Raw genomic sequence first — 15495 nt, 5'->3', positions numbered from 1 at the left:
GCGAATGCACAGACCCCACTGGATATGATTTCAGTCTGAGGAGGATGGCAGCAGAACCCACTGTAAGTGTAAAATCTGAGAGAAGTTTAGAGTTAGTCGATATTAAAACATTAAAGTAAAGCTGTGAAATTACAACTTGTTAAGTCTTATTTTGTTATTTTTTACAAAGTAACAGGATTTTTCTCAGATAACACATTCACTTATTTTAAATGTACTTAAAAGCATCAGAATAACTTTCTCCTTCCTGTGGGTTGGCAAGACTGTATTCTTCACTCTTGTTGGTGATCTCTATCGTGCAGCTCCTGTCACGGTTTATATTTGCTGACATTCTCTCTGCAGTCGCCATGTTGTCACTTTTTTAGAACTGAAGAATCATAAAAGATTAGAAAAAACAAAGATTGTTTATACAAGACTGCACAAATGCCTTTACAAATATGAATTTTGCAAGTGCTGCGTGTCATTTTTGCCAGGCTTCCATAAATTCTTCTCAAAGCTGAGCTTCATATTATACTCCAAACACACCAATGCAACATGCTTTTTAATGTATATTGAAAGGGACACTTCACCGATTTGCATTAAGCTTTTTCAATTCAATTCAATTTTATTTATATAGCGCTTTTCACAATACTTAATTGTTTCAAAGCAGCTTTACATTAATAGAAGCAGTAAAAGCACAGAAAAACGACAGATAGCACAACATTATACACAATAGCATAAGCAGTCAAATTTGCTGCGGCTATGACTCGACATTATGAGCGAGCGTATTACTAATGTAACGTCTAGAAGAAGAAGCTAAGTTAAGCCCAAGAAGGCTGCCTCCCCGGGGTAAAAAAACCCCTAGGAGAAAAAAAACTAAAACCCCGGGTTGTTTAGCCGAGGAAATAAAAAAAGTCCTAGGAGGGAAAAACCCTTGGGAGATATACATGTATATACACACATATAAACGGATAAGGAGATTAAGCGGAGATTAAGCGGGTCCTGCCGGTGATCGTTGGTCAGGCATCAGCTGGGCATCACGTTGAAGGACGACCAGCTTTGTATCGTTAGAACCCCAGTCATGTTTTTGAATGGTCGTGCATAGGGGTCTGACACTTAATCTACGAGACGAGACACGAGATTGGGTTCACGAGAACGAGTATCGTGCAGTTTTTGCTCGCTACACCCCCCATGTTGTCACTTTTTCAGAACTGAAGGATCATGAAAGATTAGAAAAAACAAAGTATGTTTACCGAAGACTGGACAAATGCCTTTAAGAATATACATTTTGCATGTGCTGTATGTAATTTTTGCCAAGCTATAAATTCTTAATTACAGCTGAGCTTCAATTTCTACTCCAAACACACCAATACAACATGCAAAGAAATATTTTCATGTATATTTAATAAAATATTTGAGTAAAGATTAACTACTGCGTACACCAGACAAACCCTCTGTAGCCTACATCTATAAGTCTGGCAGCAGGTAGACAGATGAGTGCTGTCTACAGTTTTGGTGCTCTAAGATCTCGAATAAAAACCTTGACAGCAGACACATACAGGCTCCATACAGCTCAAAAGATTTAAACTGTTAGACAAACAGTGAATCAGGAGCTGTAAATCAAGACATGCACCTGCAGACAGAAGCAACGAGACTTTTCACTGTCACTACAACTTACAATTAAAGGTTTATGCTCAGCAAAAGCCTTGATTTTAATTTGTGCATTTTAGCTTAAAGCTGACATCCAAACAAGCGTAATAAAAGTTGTACCTCAAGTTTTTAAGCACAGGTGTGTCCTCTTCTGTGCACTCCTTAACACTGAAACAAAAAATTGAAATATTTGTTGGAGAGTTTGAAAGAAGTTAAGATTGTTAGAAATACTAACTGCTTTCAAAAATATTTGTTCCCAAAGCTCCTTTTTGAGAATCCCTGGAATCCAGCGAATAGACCATGATTTCTAAATACCAACGTAAAAGATTAAGGGCTTTTCAGAAGAAAACACTTTCAATGTTAAAATTAGGAAGTATTCTGATGAGTGTCTATGGCAAAAATATACAGCTGTAATATGGTTGTAATACACTGTGTTTTAGTTAACATTTTAGTTTCTACGAGAAGTCGCTAGTAAATAACGTTCTTAAATTAACCTAGATAAGTCGACCGGGTATAGTTAGCCAAGCTAGTACCCAAACCATCAACCCCAGACAGGATGATGATATATTGCTTCTCTCCGACATTTATACGTAAAAGTATATATCTCGATATAAAGACTCAAAGACCTTATGATTTTTTCATACTGTGAGGTTTTTCTCGTTTCTTTCGTGCGCGCTTTTCCCCGAAACTGCAGCAGAGCTGTTTGTGTCGCTGTCCGTTCATGAAGTGCTGAAATGTCATTAACCACGCCCCCATTTGTCAGATGATTTCAGAAAATAGAACCCAAATGAAAAATGAGAACTGAAATGCAGTAAATCAAATTGTAAATCTTGATTTAAAATCACATCATAAAAAAGATGTCCATGCGGACGTCACGTGCCCATTGTGTTATTTCTGGGAAATGTAGTTATGCGCAAAATAAATCTGCAGTCTAAAATAGGTTTAACAAATAGCTATAAATCAAGTATCAAACGTAAACAAAAAGATTTGGCAGCATGTTCCATCAAAAAACAGTACATATTTTAAGTGTAGATATTTCATATTGATGATCTGAGAACGCACAAATGACTCAGCAAACTTCCTAAATAAACAGCACGCAGTGGGTTTTTGTCCAATAGCCTACAATGAATTACCTAATCACACTTATTTTCACATTTAACATTAATTGAAATATATTTAAACATCTTTAATTTAATTTACTAATTTAAATAAAAACATATTTCTATAAACATTTCTATAAATGTGTCTCTATATTCTATAAACTGTGCTGATTATTATAAAGGTTTAAGTATAAAGCTTTGTTCACCTACCTTCATCAAAACCCTTCTGTCCCAGGCTCAGCTGTATCTGAAGTTGTCGTTTTCAGTCCATATTTATGCCCTGTGGAAGAATTCCCCTCTCGTCCAGAATCCCCAGGAAAATCCCTGGCACCACGTGATTAATAATAAAAGCACTGATGTTTTCATCCCTGCTGCTGTTTAGTGTCAAACATCTGAATGATGGTTTGTGTTTCTCTGAGACTTTATGAGGTTTTATGATGTCTGATAAATGTGTTGAACTGTTATTTTGTTAAGTATTTTATCTATACATGATCTCTGTGGTCTTTTTGTAAAACACTGTAAGTGTTGATGGGACTGTAAGGTTATCAATCATCACAATATACATCATTTAAAAAATGACTGCACATGACATACGCTAACAAAGAAACCAGGCCTGTTGTGTTGTTATGTGTGTTTGTTTATTATTAATATGACAGTGTAGTATATTAAGGACATGTTTATCTTTGTATGCAATGATCTGCTTGCAATTAAAAATGCATAAAAACACATTTTATAAACTCTTGAATGTTTTGAAGTGACACAATAGAGATGTTAGTTTTGTCAGTGTCTTTTCCTCAGATGAACAGCATGATGTCGTTGTGTGTCTGTTGTGGTTTATCTGCAGCAGCTCGTCATCCTCTGGGTGAAGTCAGCAAAATTGGGAAACTTTTTGATAATCTCTGTATTATATAAAACAATATATTAATGTTTTAACCCTAAAACAGGCAAGAATTGTATTTGTATATAATTTATTTATTATAAATCTGGACTTAAGTAAAACATATTTAAATTATTTTTTTAAATATTGGACATATTCAGGATTTTCTGATTTGTATCTTACAGGATATGTTACCATATTGAGTAATAGAAAAGGACAAAGTGATTAGTTCTTTATTTATCTGCAGCAAAAAAAATGTGATTCTGACCTCCCCTCTTGTTCTAAAACATGCCATACCTATATTTTCTAATTCATTGTAAACAATAAACAACAGACTTAATCTAAACCAAAACCAACCAATTTGACTAAGAATCAGCAGTTCTGAATGTCTGGTGCTGAAACCTTTTCCTCCAGCTGCAAAAAAGATAACACATAACAATTTGATAAATTGTTTAGTAATTTATTTATTTTGTATACTGCCTCAGCTACCCGTCAATAGAAACTATATCTGTTTCATGCAGAGTCCTCACATGAGGAAAAGTACCTACATTTCTGCACTGTCATTTCTTCAACCTCCTTGAACCTGGGACTACATTAACCTTTAAATTGCCACTTTAATCCAAAGCAACTTACAGTGCATTACAAGATATACATTTATGAGTATGTTTGTTCCCTGAGTTCAAACCCATGACTTCTGCACTGGTAACTCAATGCTAGAGGAGCACTTATACAGGACTAGGTTTAAGCCCTGTCCAGTAAACCACTCCTCACCTCTCCTGGCAGGTTGACAAAACTTCATCTTCATTACTTGTCTTTGAATCTTAAGAATTTATTGATATCTGCTTTATAATTCACATCCTCTCTCATTCCTTCTAGTTGTCAAGCCCTGAAAGAAAATATACAGTTAAAATGCTTAGATGCAGACACCTAAATATATATTATCAGTATAATTTGTGACATTTATATTGATTTAGGTATTTAATCCTTTTTTATAACCTAATTGGGCAACGTTATTTCTACATGTATTATTTACTATTTTATGCATTTATAGTGTAACCATTTCAATTGTAACTTTAAGTCAGTACTATTAAACCTTTTTATTTATAAATCTGTTGTTGATTTAATGTCAATATTTAACCTTTTCACCGCCATTGACAAGTTATCTCTTTAATTAAGAAAAAAAAAATCCCTGCTAAGTTTTTGCGATGATCTATATTTCCGCTATTATCCACTAGGTGGCGCTCTTACCCAACTTTAAAAAATCTGAAGCATCAACTAATGAAAAACAGTAAAAACTCCATGTATTTTTTGATGATTATTTGAAACTTTAAACCTATCCATAACTGAGAGGTGATAAAAAGAGAACAAATAAAGATAGGATGAAACTTTTTCTGTTTTTGTTTAGTTGTTTGTTTGTTTGTTTGAAAGCAGAGGGTCTGTTCTTTCATTTGATATATTTGTATGTTTATTTATTTATAAAAGAAATTTTTCCTAAAAAGACATTTAGCCATAGGCTACAGGTTAATAAAGAAACAACACAGTGTCAATGCAGAGTTTTTAAAAATGAAGTTCATATGAATTATCTAAATGTTTTCAGCACTTATTCTTGCATCACATCTTGCTTTTTAATGGTTTATCAAGTCAAAACAATACAAACAAACAAACACAAACTTATTGTACCGAGAACAGATTTTCGGTCATTATTACTCTCACCCTCATGTCAATGCTATTTCAGTTCTTCAGGCCTGTGCTCTCCATGAACACTGCAAAACATGTGTTGTGTTTGTTTATTTTGTTAGATATAGTTTTTTTTTACCTTTTCCCCTAGTATAATACACAGTTTTGTGTTATAAATGTAGCCTATTATTGTATTGACTGTTTTTAATAGTTTATTCATTTATAGCTATATAGCTACAGTGAGCTATTGCAGAATAAATGTCCCAAATGAGTTTACTGTAGCTGTAATGTTGTACTTACAGTGTTCATTATGCAGTTGTTAAATTGTCAGATTCTGTTTGTGACTGATTTTTCACCAGTTCCATTGAAATCCAATTTATACATAAATTTGTATGACTGCATTGGTACCGTTGGATTGCATTGGAGATCCACTAGACCCACAAACATTGTCTAAGTAACAAAAATATGAACAACACATGAGGGTTAAGCTTGTTCAAGCTGAGGTTGAAAGCGTGGTTGGAGATGTACTGCGAGCTGACATTTGTTCTGCATTTGCCTTCGAAAATATCGAGCTTGTCTCCAGACACATTGCCGGCGGCTTTTGTGTCCAACATAGGATTGATGGCATGGTTTTTTGTGCAGGCGACGTCCAACCTAACGGAGTGCGTGGCTTTGCCCATGTCATTGGCAGCCGAGCAGGTGTAATTTCCCTCTTCCTTTTTGCTCATGTGAGGAATAATCAGGGTGCCGTTTTGAAACACGAGGAATCGTGTGTTTGTGAGTGCTCCATTTATAGGAACCTCCCTTTTTTCAACTATGTGGGGCAGAGGGAATGTAATCAGTTGGTTTCCTAAGTATATCTCCCAGGCGACATCAGGTTTAGGGTTTCCTTTTGATTCGCAGTTCAAGATGACCATATATCCTTCATAGAGTTCTGTGTTGTCAATGATTGGTTGATATGCGATGGACACAGAGGGGGCTTTGCAATCCAACTTGGGCATGCTAGTAACAGTGGCACCTTTGAGGAAGGCAGGGGCCTCACAAACAATGTTGTCTTTATCAGGGATGGAGATTGAGGATTTGACAATCCAATCTCTTAGCCACTCAAGTTTGCATGAGCAAACAAAGGGGTTGTGGAAGATTTGGAGGTGAGACATGGATGTGAGAGCGTCAAACGTTCCTTGCACAATGGTGGTAAACTTGTTATTGTTAATGCGGATCGAACGCAGATCTTTTAGGTTGGAGAAAACATTCTTGGGTATATTGGTCATTTCATTGTTGTTAATCTTGAACAACTGTAGAGCAGTGAGATTGCTCAAGTCGTCCCATGGAAAATAGATGATTTTGTTGTAGCTCATATCCAAATTCTTCAGCTGAATCATTGAGGCCAGCGTGCCCCTCTCCACGGTTACAATTTCATTGTGTGCCATCCAAAAAGAGGTCACCTTTGTCAAATTTATGAAGTCTTTTGATTTCAGCACTTTTATCTTGTTAGCTGTAAGACTCAGGGTGCTAACGTTGGATGGCAAACCCACAGGTATTTCCAGAAGGTCTTTGTAGGCACAGTCTACAAAATGATGGCTAATTTTATCAGTGCAGGTACACTGTTGAGGGCAACAGTGAACACTGCTGATCACAGCTGTCCCCAAGGCAATAAGCATCAGGTATTTGGTTTCCATTTTCAGCACCTGTCAATGAATGAATATGCAGATTAGTAGAAATATTGTTTTGGATATCTCTCTCATTTAGAGAGCAAATGTGCACAGAAGAGAAGCAGTTACGCAAATAACGCAAATTCAGACTTGCACACAGCTCATTATGAGCGTATTTCCCTTTAGTGTATTTTAAAATACGAAATGTTATTTGAGTTGCGTTTATCATGACACATTTAGAAAATATATTTGAATGTGATTCGTGCTAAGAACTTAAAAATAAAGTAATTCAGCCAGTTAATAGACGTAAGTTCCTTACACTAGATTTATTCATTTTTCAGTATTGAACCTTAATCATTAAGACGTTTAAGTTATATATAGTGATTTCCTTTTTGTTATACATTTGAAATTTTGATGAAAGGCTTACATTAAGGATTATTTTTAGTTTTGCTAAGCTATCTTCCATTTTCTTAAATAAAATGTTTAACTCCTATAGATAAACACTGAAGTTTTACATCACTTAGTATCTTGTTTAATGTTTGATTTTCTTGCAGTAAATCAGTTAGGGGTAAATGCTTTGATAGTGTAAAAAAATATAGAAAAAGGAGTTCCCATAATTAGTCTAGACTCTAGAGAGACACAAACAAAAGAACTTGTGTTGCAATGTATTTTCACTTACCTGGTTCTGACTCAGTTTTTGGTCACTAGATGGCAGCATATTATTTATATACATGATGCAGTAAAAACATTTACAAGTTTTCTGTATTCTGTATATAAACTGGTGTTAATTTGCTTCAATACATTTTTTTCTTAGATTAAAATCTGTCTGATGCATTTGACAATTAATAACATTATTAGATTTTCAGCAACTTTATAATTTGACTCAGATTATAGCCTTTAATACTGCACACTACTTTTAATGAGTAGACTACTATGCATAATGCATACACAGTACATATAAATAAACTTCAGAATACACATTTTCTTGGATCCTAATGGTATCTTAAAGGGACACTTCACCCATTTGCATAAAGCTTTGTATGGTTAGAACCCCAGTCATGTTTTTGAATGGTCATGCATCATTTCCTCAGTTGGGCTGAGACAGGAGAAATACAGATTTCAGTGTTGCACTTCCTTCTTTCAATGATGTAAAAATCATCATTTTGCATCATTGAAAGAAGGAAGTCCAATATCTTTGTTGAGGGGGTGAGACTACAAACACCACTTTTCTCGGTCAAATAGGCACCAAATTCTAAATGTATGTTACATTTTGACCACAAATATGACGCACTTTCAATAAAGATGAATGCTTCTACGGGTGAAATGCTCCTCTAAGATCGCACCCTGGTGCACACAAATATCAAACAAATTTCATTTGTACATCCCCAATGTCACCTTCGGTTTGCTCACCAGGGGCGCTATCATTTCCGATTTGGGAACGCTGTGCGCATCTGGCTGCCGCTCCATGCTGGATTATTGTACTGTTTTGTTTGTGCTGCTCTTTCCTGAACCATTTCCAGGGAAATCTAGATACTCTGTATGCGAAATTTGGTGAGGAACCAACTACCAATGAGCATATGAAATCTCAATCTAATAATTCTATGACAACCCTATTCTAACCAATTCCTCATTCATCACTGTGTTAATATAAAAATCGAACTCCTCAACATGCACTCTTGATCTTGCACCTACTTTCCTGCTAAAGGACTGTACATCGACAATTTCTGCCTCTATCTCCCACCTCATTAATATGTTATTTATCTCCTCTACTGTAACTGCATCACTTAAGACTGCTGATGTTACTCACATACTCAACAAGACTAATCTGGACCCGGCAGACTTTTCCAACTACCGCCATATTCTCAATCTGCCATTTGTATCAAAGTTCATAGAAAAGGCTGTGGCCTCTCAGCTGCAGTCATTTCTAGCTGGTAACAACCTCTTCGATATTTTCAATTTGGCTTCGGCCAACAGCATAGCACAGAGACTGCGCTAATAAAGGTTGTTAATGATCTTTTACTCACTGGAGACACATGACATCTCTCTATACTTCTGTTATTAGACCTCAGCTCTGTCTTTGATACTGTGTGTCATAAGAGATTACTTTCCCACTTAGCGGAATTTGGCATATCAGGCCTCTCTGCACTATCTTGGTTTTCCTCTTATCTCACGGACAGGCAATATCACATCTTCATACACAATTTCAAATCTCCTACTGTCTTACTTAAACAGGGTGTCCCACAGGGCTCTGTTCTTGGCCCATTACTATTAATTCTGTATATTCAGCTTCTTGGCAACATCATCTGTCAATGGTTTTAGCTATCACTGTTATGCTAATGATATTCAGTTATATTGGTGGTGGTTGAGGAAATTCCCCCGTTCATATAAAGCGCTTTGAGTACTGAGAAAAACGCTATATAAATCTAAGGAAATTATTATATACTGCTTGTCAACCAGATTCTGTTAATGTAAAATCCTCACTCTCCTCTTGTGTTAGCGAGTTAAAACTATGTCTACAATTTCTAAGGCGGAATCTGGGTAAAACCGACATTCTGATAACTGGTCCCCCATCTCTAATAAAAAACATCTCTGTGGACTTTAGTTTTTATCTGGATGCTCCTACGATTTCCCCTCAGCTACTGTTAGAAATTTAGATATCATACTCAACCCCTTACTATCCTTTGACGCACATATTCACAGCCTCTCCAAAACATCTTTTTTCATTTACAACGCATTGTCAAACTGCGAACTTTTATCTGTAGAAATGATGCTGAAACATTAGTACATGCTCTGATTACGTCCAGTCTCGATTACTGCAATTCACTCTTCTATGGTTTATCAGCTCATTCAATCTCACGTTTACAGTACAAACAAAACTCGGCTGCCAGAATGTTAACCTCCAATAAAAAATCTACCCACATTACTACTATATTATTTGATCTTCACTGGCTGCCAGTCTCATCTCACATAAAATGTAAAATCATACTGCTCACTTATAAGGCACTAAATGCTCTTTCCCCACCCAATCTTTCCGATCTTGTCTCTTCCTATGTACCTTGTAGAGATCAGCGAATAAGGCACTCACGATTATGACATTAGGCCGACGGTTAATTGCCTAGTAACTTATGGCAATTATTACGATTAATTGCCTGTTTTAGGGCTTTGCCAATTTGACATTTAATTTTCATACATTTTTTTGGTTGTTCATGAGATAATTTTTAAACATTGTTGTGATTATTTAAATTCAATCTTTAGCAAGGTTTACCTGGCAGTAAATATTAATTCACACATAACAGATATTTAAAAGTAATCTGATACTGTCTGGTTTATACAGGCACTGCAGCTCCCCCTTGTGTTTTTAGAGAGATGTGCAATCATTGTGGTGATCTGAAATCTGCGGTCAAACAATCGCGATGAGACGATTATTTAATCATTGTGACAGCCCTATCAGCAAGCTCTTCAGTCGCGCTGAAGCTGAGATCATTCAGCCAGTAGCAGTTTTAACATAAACTGGCATGGTATCTTACGCACAGAAGCCACTGGCGCGTGCCACTATGTTTAGTGGATGGCACTTCCAGCGTCCAGTGGCTCATGCCACTGTGTTTAGTGGCTCGTCCACTGTCACAGGTCAGCATAAGGTCTGTTGGATTGAGGCATGTGGCACTGACAGTCACCGATCAGTGACCTATGCGTGCTGCTGCTATGTTCAATCAACTGTGACACAAAATTCATTTTGTATATGTCTTTTTTGTCTGCCTGGTGTTTCAGGTAACTGAATGCGTGAAATGAATCGAGAGTATAGGTGTTATTTACACTGGGGACATGTCCCCACCACTTTTTAAAAGCATTTGGTTAAAATGTTCTGAAAAATCAAGCGATGCTAAAGACTGGTTATGTGGTCCAGGGTCACATATGTTGCCTTGTATGCTTATGGTGTGTTTTCTTTCACATATGTAATGAATTTCATTGTAATCATTGACTAAACGCGCTGCTGTTTTCTACAGTATGGTGCTTTAGCACTGTTCGGTTGAGCTGGTGTTTCAGGGACTGTTACATCTGCAGTCGACATTGTTAAGGGTTTTATGCTGAGTATTTTCATGTTGTTGACTGGCCTACGCTATGCCCATTTTTGATGCACCATTATTCAATATTTTTCCCGTCCTGCTGTAATGTTTTTTTATCTGATCTTTTGTCCCCACCACTTTTAAACACAAACTGACACCCCTGATCGAGAGCTATAGGCCATCTTGACGCTCGTTCAACAAGACAAACTAAAACTGACATAGATCCTAGATTTGCAGAGTAAACTTTGTTTTGTTTAACCAACTAAAGGTTTCTTTGTTCTCTGAAATGTTATCAATATATGTTATAGATATAATGTTTTAGTTATATAATCGAATAAAAGAATAAAGGAGAGTAGAACATCCAATTTCCGTGACCTCTGTTCCCATTCAGCAAAAATACATTTCTCTGGCCACAAATATCTTTTAAATGTATATGCTAAATAGTAAATACATTCTGTAAAAACTAAAGTCAAACTTTACAAAGAATAAATGAGTTGAAGTGAAAACTTTATAATACTAAGTTAAATCTATATCTGTACTTAATTTAGACTAGTAAATATACATCTTAGTTATTCATATAAATGTGTCTGTGTATTCTACTGTGCTAATTATTATTTTGGTTTTAGTAAAGCTTAAATTGACTCACCGTAATCAAAACTGTTCTCTGCGACCTCTGCGATATTTTCCAAAATAATTGTACTGAAAGCGTTGCTGATTCGAGAAAGCTTCACTTTGCCACTATTAACAGTGAGAGACAGAGAGAGAGACAGAGACAGAGAGAGAGAGAGAGAGAGAGAGAGAGAGAGAGAGAGAGAGAGAGACTCTCACAGAGGAACTGAATAATTGAGAACATCCTGTCAGATTTGTACAAGGAAAGCATTTAGCATGAAGTTGTCACTTTTGTGGCACTTAATGGTCAGGGTGGCAAACGGTTTCCTTATCGCGTTTACGATCGGCAAAGCAAACTGTAACACATTTGATTCATTTTATGAAACGGGTGCCATTTGGGTCCACAACATTTGATGATGCATAAGGCACAAAAAATGTCCTAAAATGTGCTAACAAACCCTTAAGTTATTTATTGAAGTGTTCTTGTTAACACTATTACTATTCTTAAAGAATAACATACTATTTTTTAAAAATTTGCATCCAACATGCTAAAGTTTTGACCAACATAACATTTGCATCCAAAATATTACCAAATAAGTTATGCATTTAAAAAATTATTTTCAGAATTATATTTGTGTCCCTTTTCACATAAGATATATTTTATATTTAAAATAAAGCTTATTTTTTGTAAATATTGTATGATTTGTGTGCCTCCTTCAATTTGATTTACCACCCCTTCACACTAACTTGTTTTATCTATAAAACATGTACTGTTGCTTTAAATGAATGGAGCCTTGTTGCCACCAAGAAAAAAAAGTACTGACATTCCTCTACATTCTTTATGTTGAATTTTCATGTTAGGCAGCTTCCGTCAAACTCAAACCAACCACCCTCTCACGCAAAATAGAGAGGGAAAACTAATTTTGATATTTTTTTACACTATTAATGCAAATAAAAATATATTTCAGATAGAATGCATGTATGCTAGGTGAGGAACTTGACCACATAGGAGACATGCGGCCATTTTGGGATGATATTTACAACCCCGTCACATGTTTTATTGTGACGTGATGGTAAGGGATGTGCCGGGGTGGTTCTGCTTCCCAATTGAATGTGAAGAATTAAGGAATTAAGGTTAATATTTTTTATCTGTTAACTTAACCCTGTATTGTTTATTCATTCACTCATATGTCACACAATCACTCTCTCTTTCACTAGCTTTCTCTTTTACTCACTCACTATGTCACTCAATCACTCACTCACTATGTCACTCGCTCATTATGTCACTCAATCATTATGTCACTCACTCACCCACCCACTCACTCACTCACTCACTCACCCACCCACCCACCCACTCACTGAGAGGAAGCAAAAATATCTAGAGAGTGAGCGTCAGAGATTGAGACGGGATGTAGAGCAAGAAAAAAAAGATTAGTGATCTAAGTGAAAGAGGCAAACGTCAGCTGCGTAAAAAGTGGAGGAAGCAGAACAAGAAGAGAAAAGAGAAAGCAAAGGCTAGGAAGCACAGTCTGGACACCTTTCCTCTGACTCTGTTTTGTACATAGGTGGTGAAAAAGAGCCCATCTGTTTTAGCAAAGTGCATACCTGTCAAGTATCCCGTTTTGGCCGGGAAAGTCCCGTATTTTACCCTTCTTTCCCGCCGTCCTCCCATATTAGTATTTTCCCGTAAATCTCCCGTATTTTAACCTGCGTTATTACAAAAATAATAATTCCCGGGCGGAGTAATAAAAAAACATTCCCAATCCCAGATCGCTAAAGATCCACTGATCCCGCTAATCCATTTCGTGTTTTCCCACCCGCTCCGCAGCATCTCTGTGTGCACTCTCTGCCTGGAGAACGAAGACGACAGTTTCTGTCTGAAGTTTGTTGCATTAACAGGTAGATTTATTACATTATATCAGTTGTTAAACCACAGAATTACTAATTTGGAAGTTTGTTTACGTATTTCTTCGGTAAATGATTTACTGTCGGTGTTCTAAAAGTGCTAACAAGTTAGCAAGCAAACAGCAACAAAATATCCACATTATTATCGTTTCAATGCTTGTCTAATGAATTAAATGTTCCCGGTCAGATCTAAGTTAACATAAACACTAAATTTGCTGTTGTTGGCACACTTTGTAGACAAAAAATACCAAAAACACCAATGCCTTTACAAAATAAAGACAGAGAACAGAAAGGGAGGCTGGTAAAGGCAGTTCAACATTGCAAACATTGATTCAAAGCTCCATCAAGCCAGCAGATAAATCATATTGAATATCTACTGTACACTTTAATTCTTGTTATTATATTTTCCCATTATAATCACTTGTAATCTCTTGTCTAAGTGCCCTTTTTGGTTTGGGCCACTGCCCCATCTAGCATTTTTCATTTTCTAAATGACTGTTCTCATTACAAAGAAAAGTGAATGGTTTATAAATAATTTTGGCATTAAGGTATAATGCAAAAGAAGTTAAAATAAGGCTTTTCAGCCTAAGGCCATTGGGTTTTGTACACATGCAAATTTGTGTGTATAGTATGTACACAGTGTGAGTGTGACTTATGAAATGTAGTTTTTACAGAGCTGTGTGTTTCACTAGTTTTCTTGCTAATGAATTAGTTTGTTTAGTTAATTTTAACACAATTATCAGCACTTAGGTTTAAAAAATATTATCCGGCCCTCACCAGTCTTAAAATGTAAGGAATACTGGAGCTTGTTTGGGTTGGTGGTGGGACTGTTCGCGGTGGGCGCCGGAAAATTTCCCTTATTTCAAATCCAAAACTTGACACGTATGAAAGTGTCACCCTCCAAACACAAAAGCCCCCCAGCTATGTGGGAACACATGAAACCGGAGCTGAATTATCTGCAAGCCACATACCCAGATGTATCTTCCTGAATAATGGACCTTGTACCCAATACAAACAGAAATAAAATTTCTTTTCAGCACAGAGCTTGCAAGACGAGGTTTAAAAGAGTGGAACGTGGTACTTTTTTTGAGGCAAGCCATGGCAAGGGGGCCCCTGACGGTGTTGGGGGAACCTTGAAAAGAATAGTGGACAAGCTGGTGCCCAACGGCTGCGACATACCCGATGCCCATGAGCTAAATAAGGCCCTAACTGAAACATCTACAACTGTTAAGTTGTTTTATGTATCATCTCAAGTTGTTGAGCAGGCAATGGAAAATATGCCAGACAAGTGCCATCCACAATGAAAACCCATCAAGTGGTCACATCAACTCCAGGAAAAATCCTTTACCTGGAAATCAGTTGCATGTGCTTCACACAAAAGCATCCGAGATGTCAATGCTTTACAACGCAGCATTTTACTTTTAACATGACAGCCCAAAAGGTGCCAACAGAAGCAATTACTTGGAAAAGTTGAGATCTCATTGGGAAGTGGTGCATGCTTAAATATGACAATGACCTTTATCCTGGGATCATCATGTAGACAGATGAAACACATGCCTTGGTATGCACCATGTAGGTGTCAACAGGTTCTTCTGGCCTCCAAAAGATGACTTGCTGTGGTATCTCTTCGATGATGTGCTCAAAATCATTCAATCACCACAGCCTGTGACATCCCGCCACATGGAAAACCAAAGGGATGTGTGGATGCAACTCTCCCAGTCACTGTAATGATGCTCTTTTTTTGTTTTTCAGAGCATTTCCAAAGTTTTTCATTAAATTTCCAATGTTAATGTTTTCCCTCCCCAGTTTTATAAAGTTTAAAATAAGCATACCATAGAGATACACACTTTGTCCATACCACCCTGTCACAGTGAACCACTCCGTGACATCAGTTACCACGCCGTCACGGGGTCATTTTGTTAAAAATGTATGTAAAATAAATACATTTTACATACATTAATGTTGAATGATGTTCTTGTTGTTTG

General features: G+C 36.6%; 1 protein-coding gene across 1 annotated transcript; it reads right to left on the bottom strand.

Moving 5' to 3' along the window:
* Positions 1–5118: 5118 nt before the first annotated feature.
* On the bottom strand, positions 5119–11780 carry LOC129433097 (immunoglobulin superfamily containing leucine-rich repeat protein 2-like). The gene is made up of 2 exons (XM_055191559.2): positions 11643–11780; positions 5119–6968 (listed from the first exon to the last, which is right to left on the bottom strand). The coding sequence occupies exon 2, from the start codon at positions 6957–6959 to the stop codon at positions 5712–5714; it is 1248 nt and encodes a 415-aa protein (XP_055047534.2). The 5' UTR covers positions 6960–6968; positions 11643–11780; the 3' UTR covers positions 5119–5711.
* Between the last annotated feature and the right edge of the window lie 3715 nt (positions 11781–15495).

This window comes from Misgurnus anguillicaudatus, unplaced genomic scaffold (assembly GCF_027580225.2).
Source record: "Misgurnus anguillicaudatus unplaced genomic scaffold, ASM2758022v2 HiC_scaffold_27, whole genome shotgun sequence".
Lineage (NCBI taxonomy): Eukaryota > Metazoa > Chordata > Actinopteri > Cypriniformes > Cobitidae > Misgurnus > Misgurnus anguillicaudatus.
The sequence above is the reverse complement of the archived record's forward strand: the minus strand, read 5'-3'. Positions and strand labels throughout refer to the sequence as shown.

Coding starts and splice junctions, on each gene's coding strand:
- LOC129433097 (XM_055191559.2), bottom strand. CDS start 6,959: ATGGAAACCAAATACCTGATGCTTATTGCCTTGGGGACAGCTGTGATC.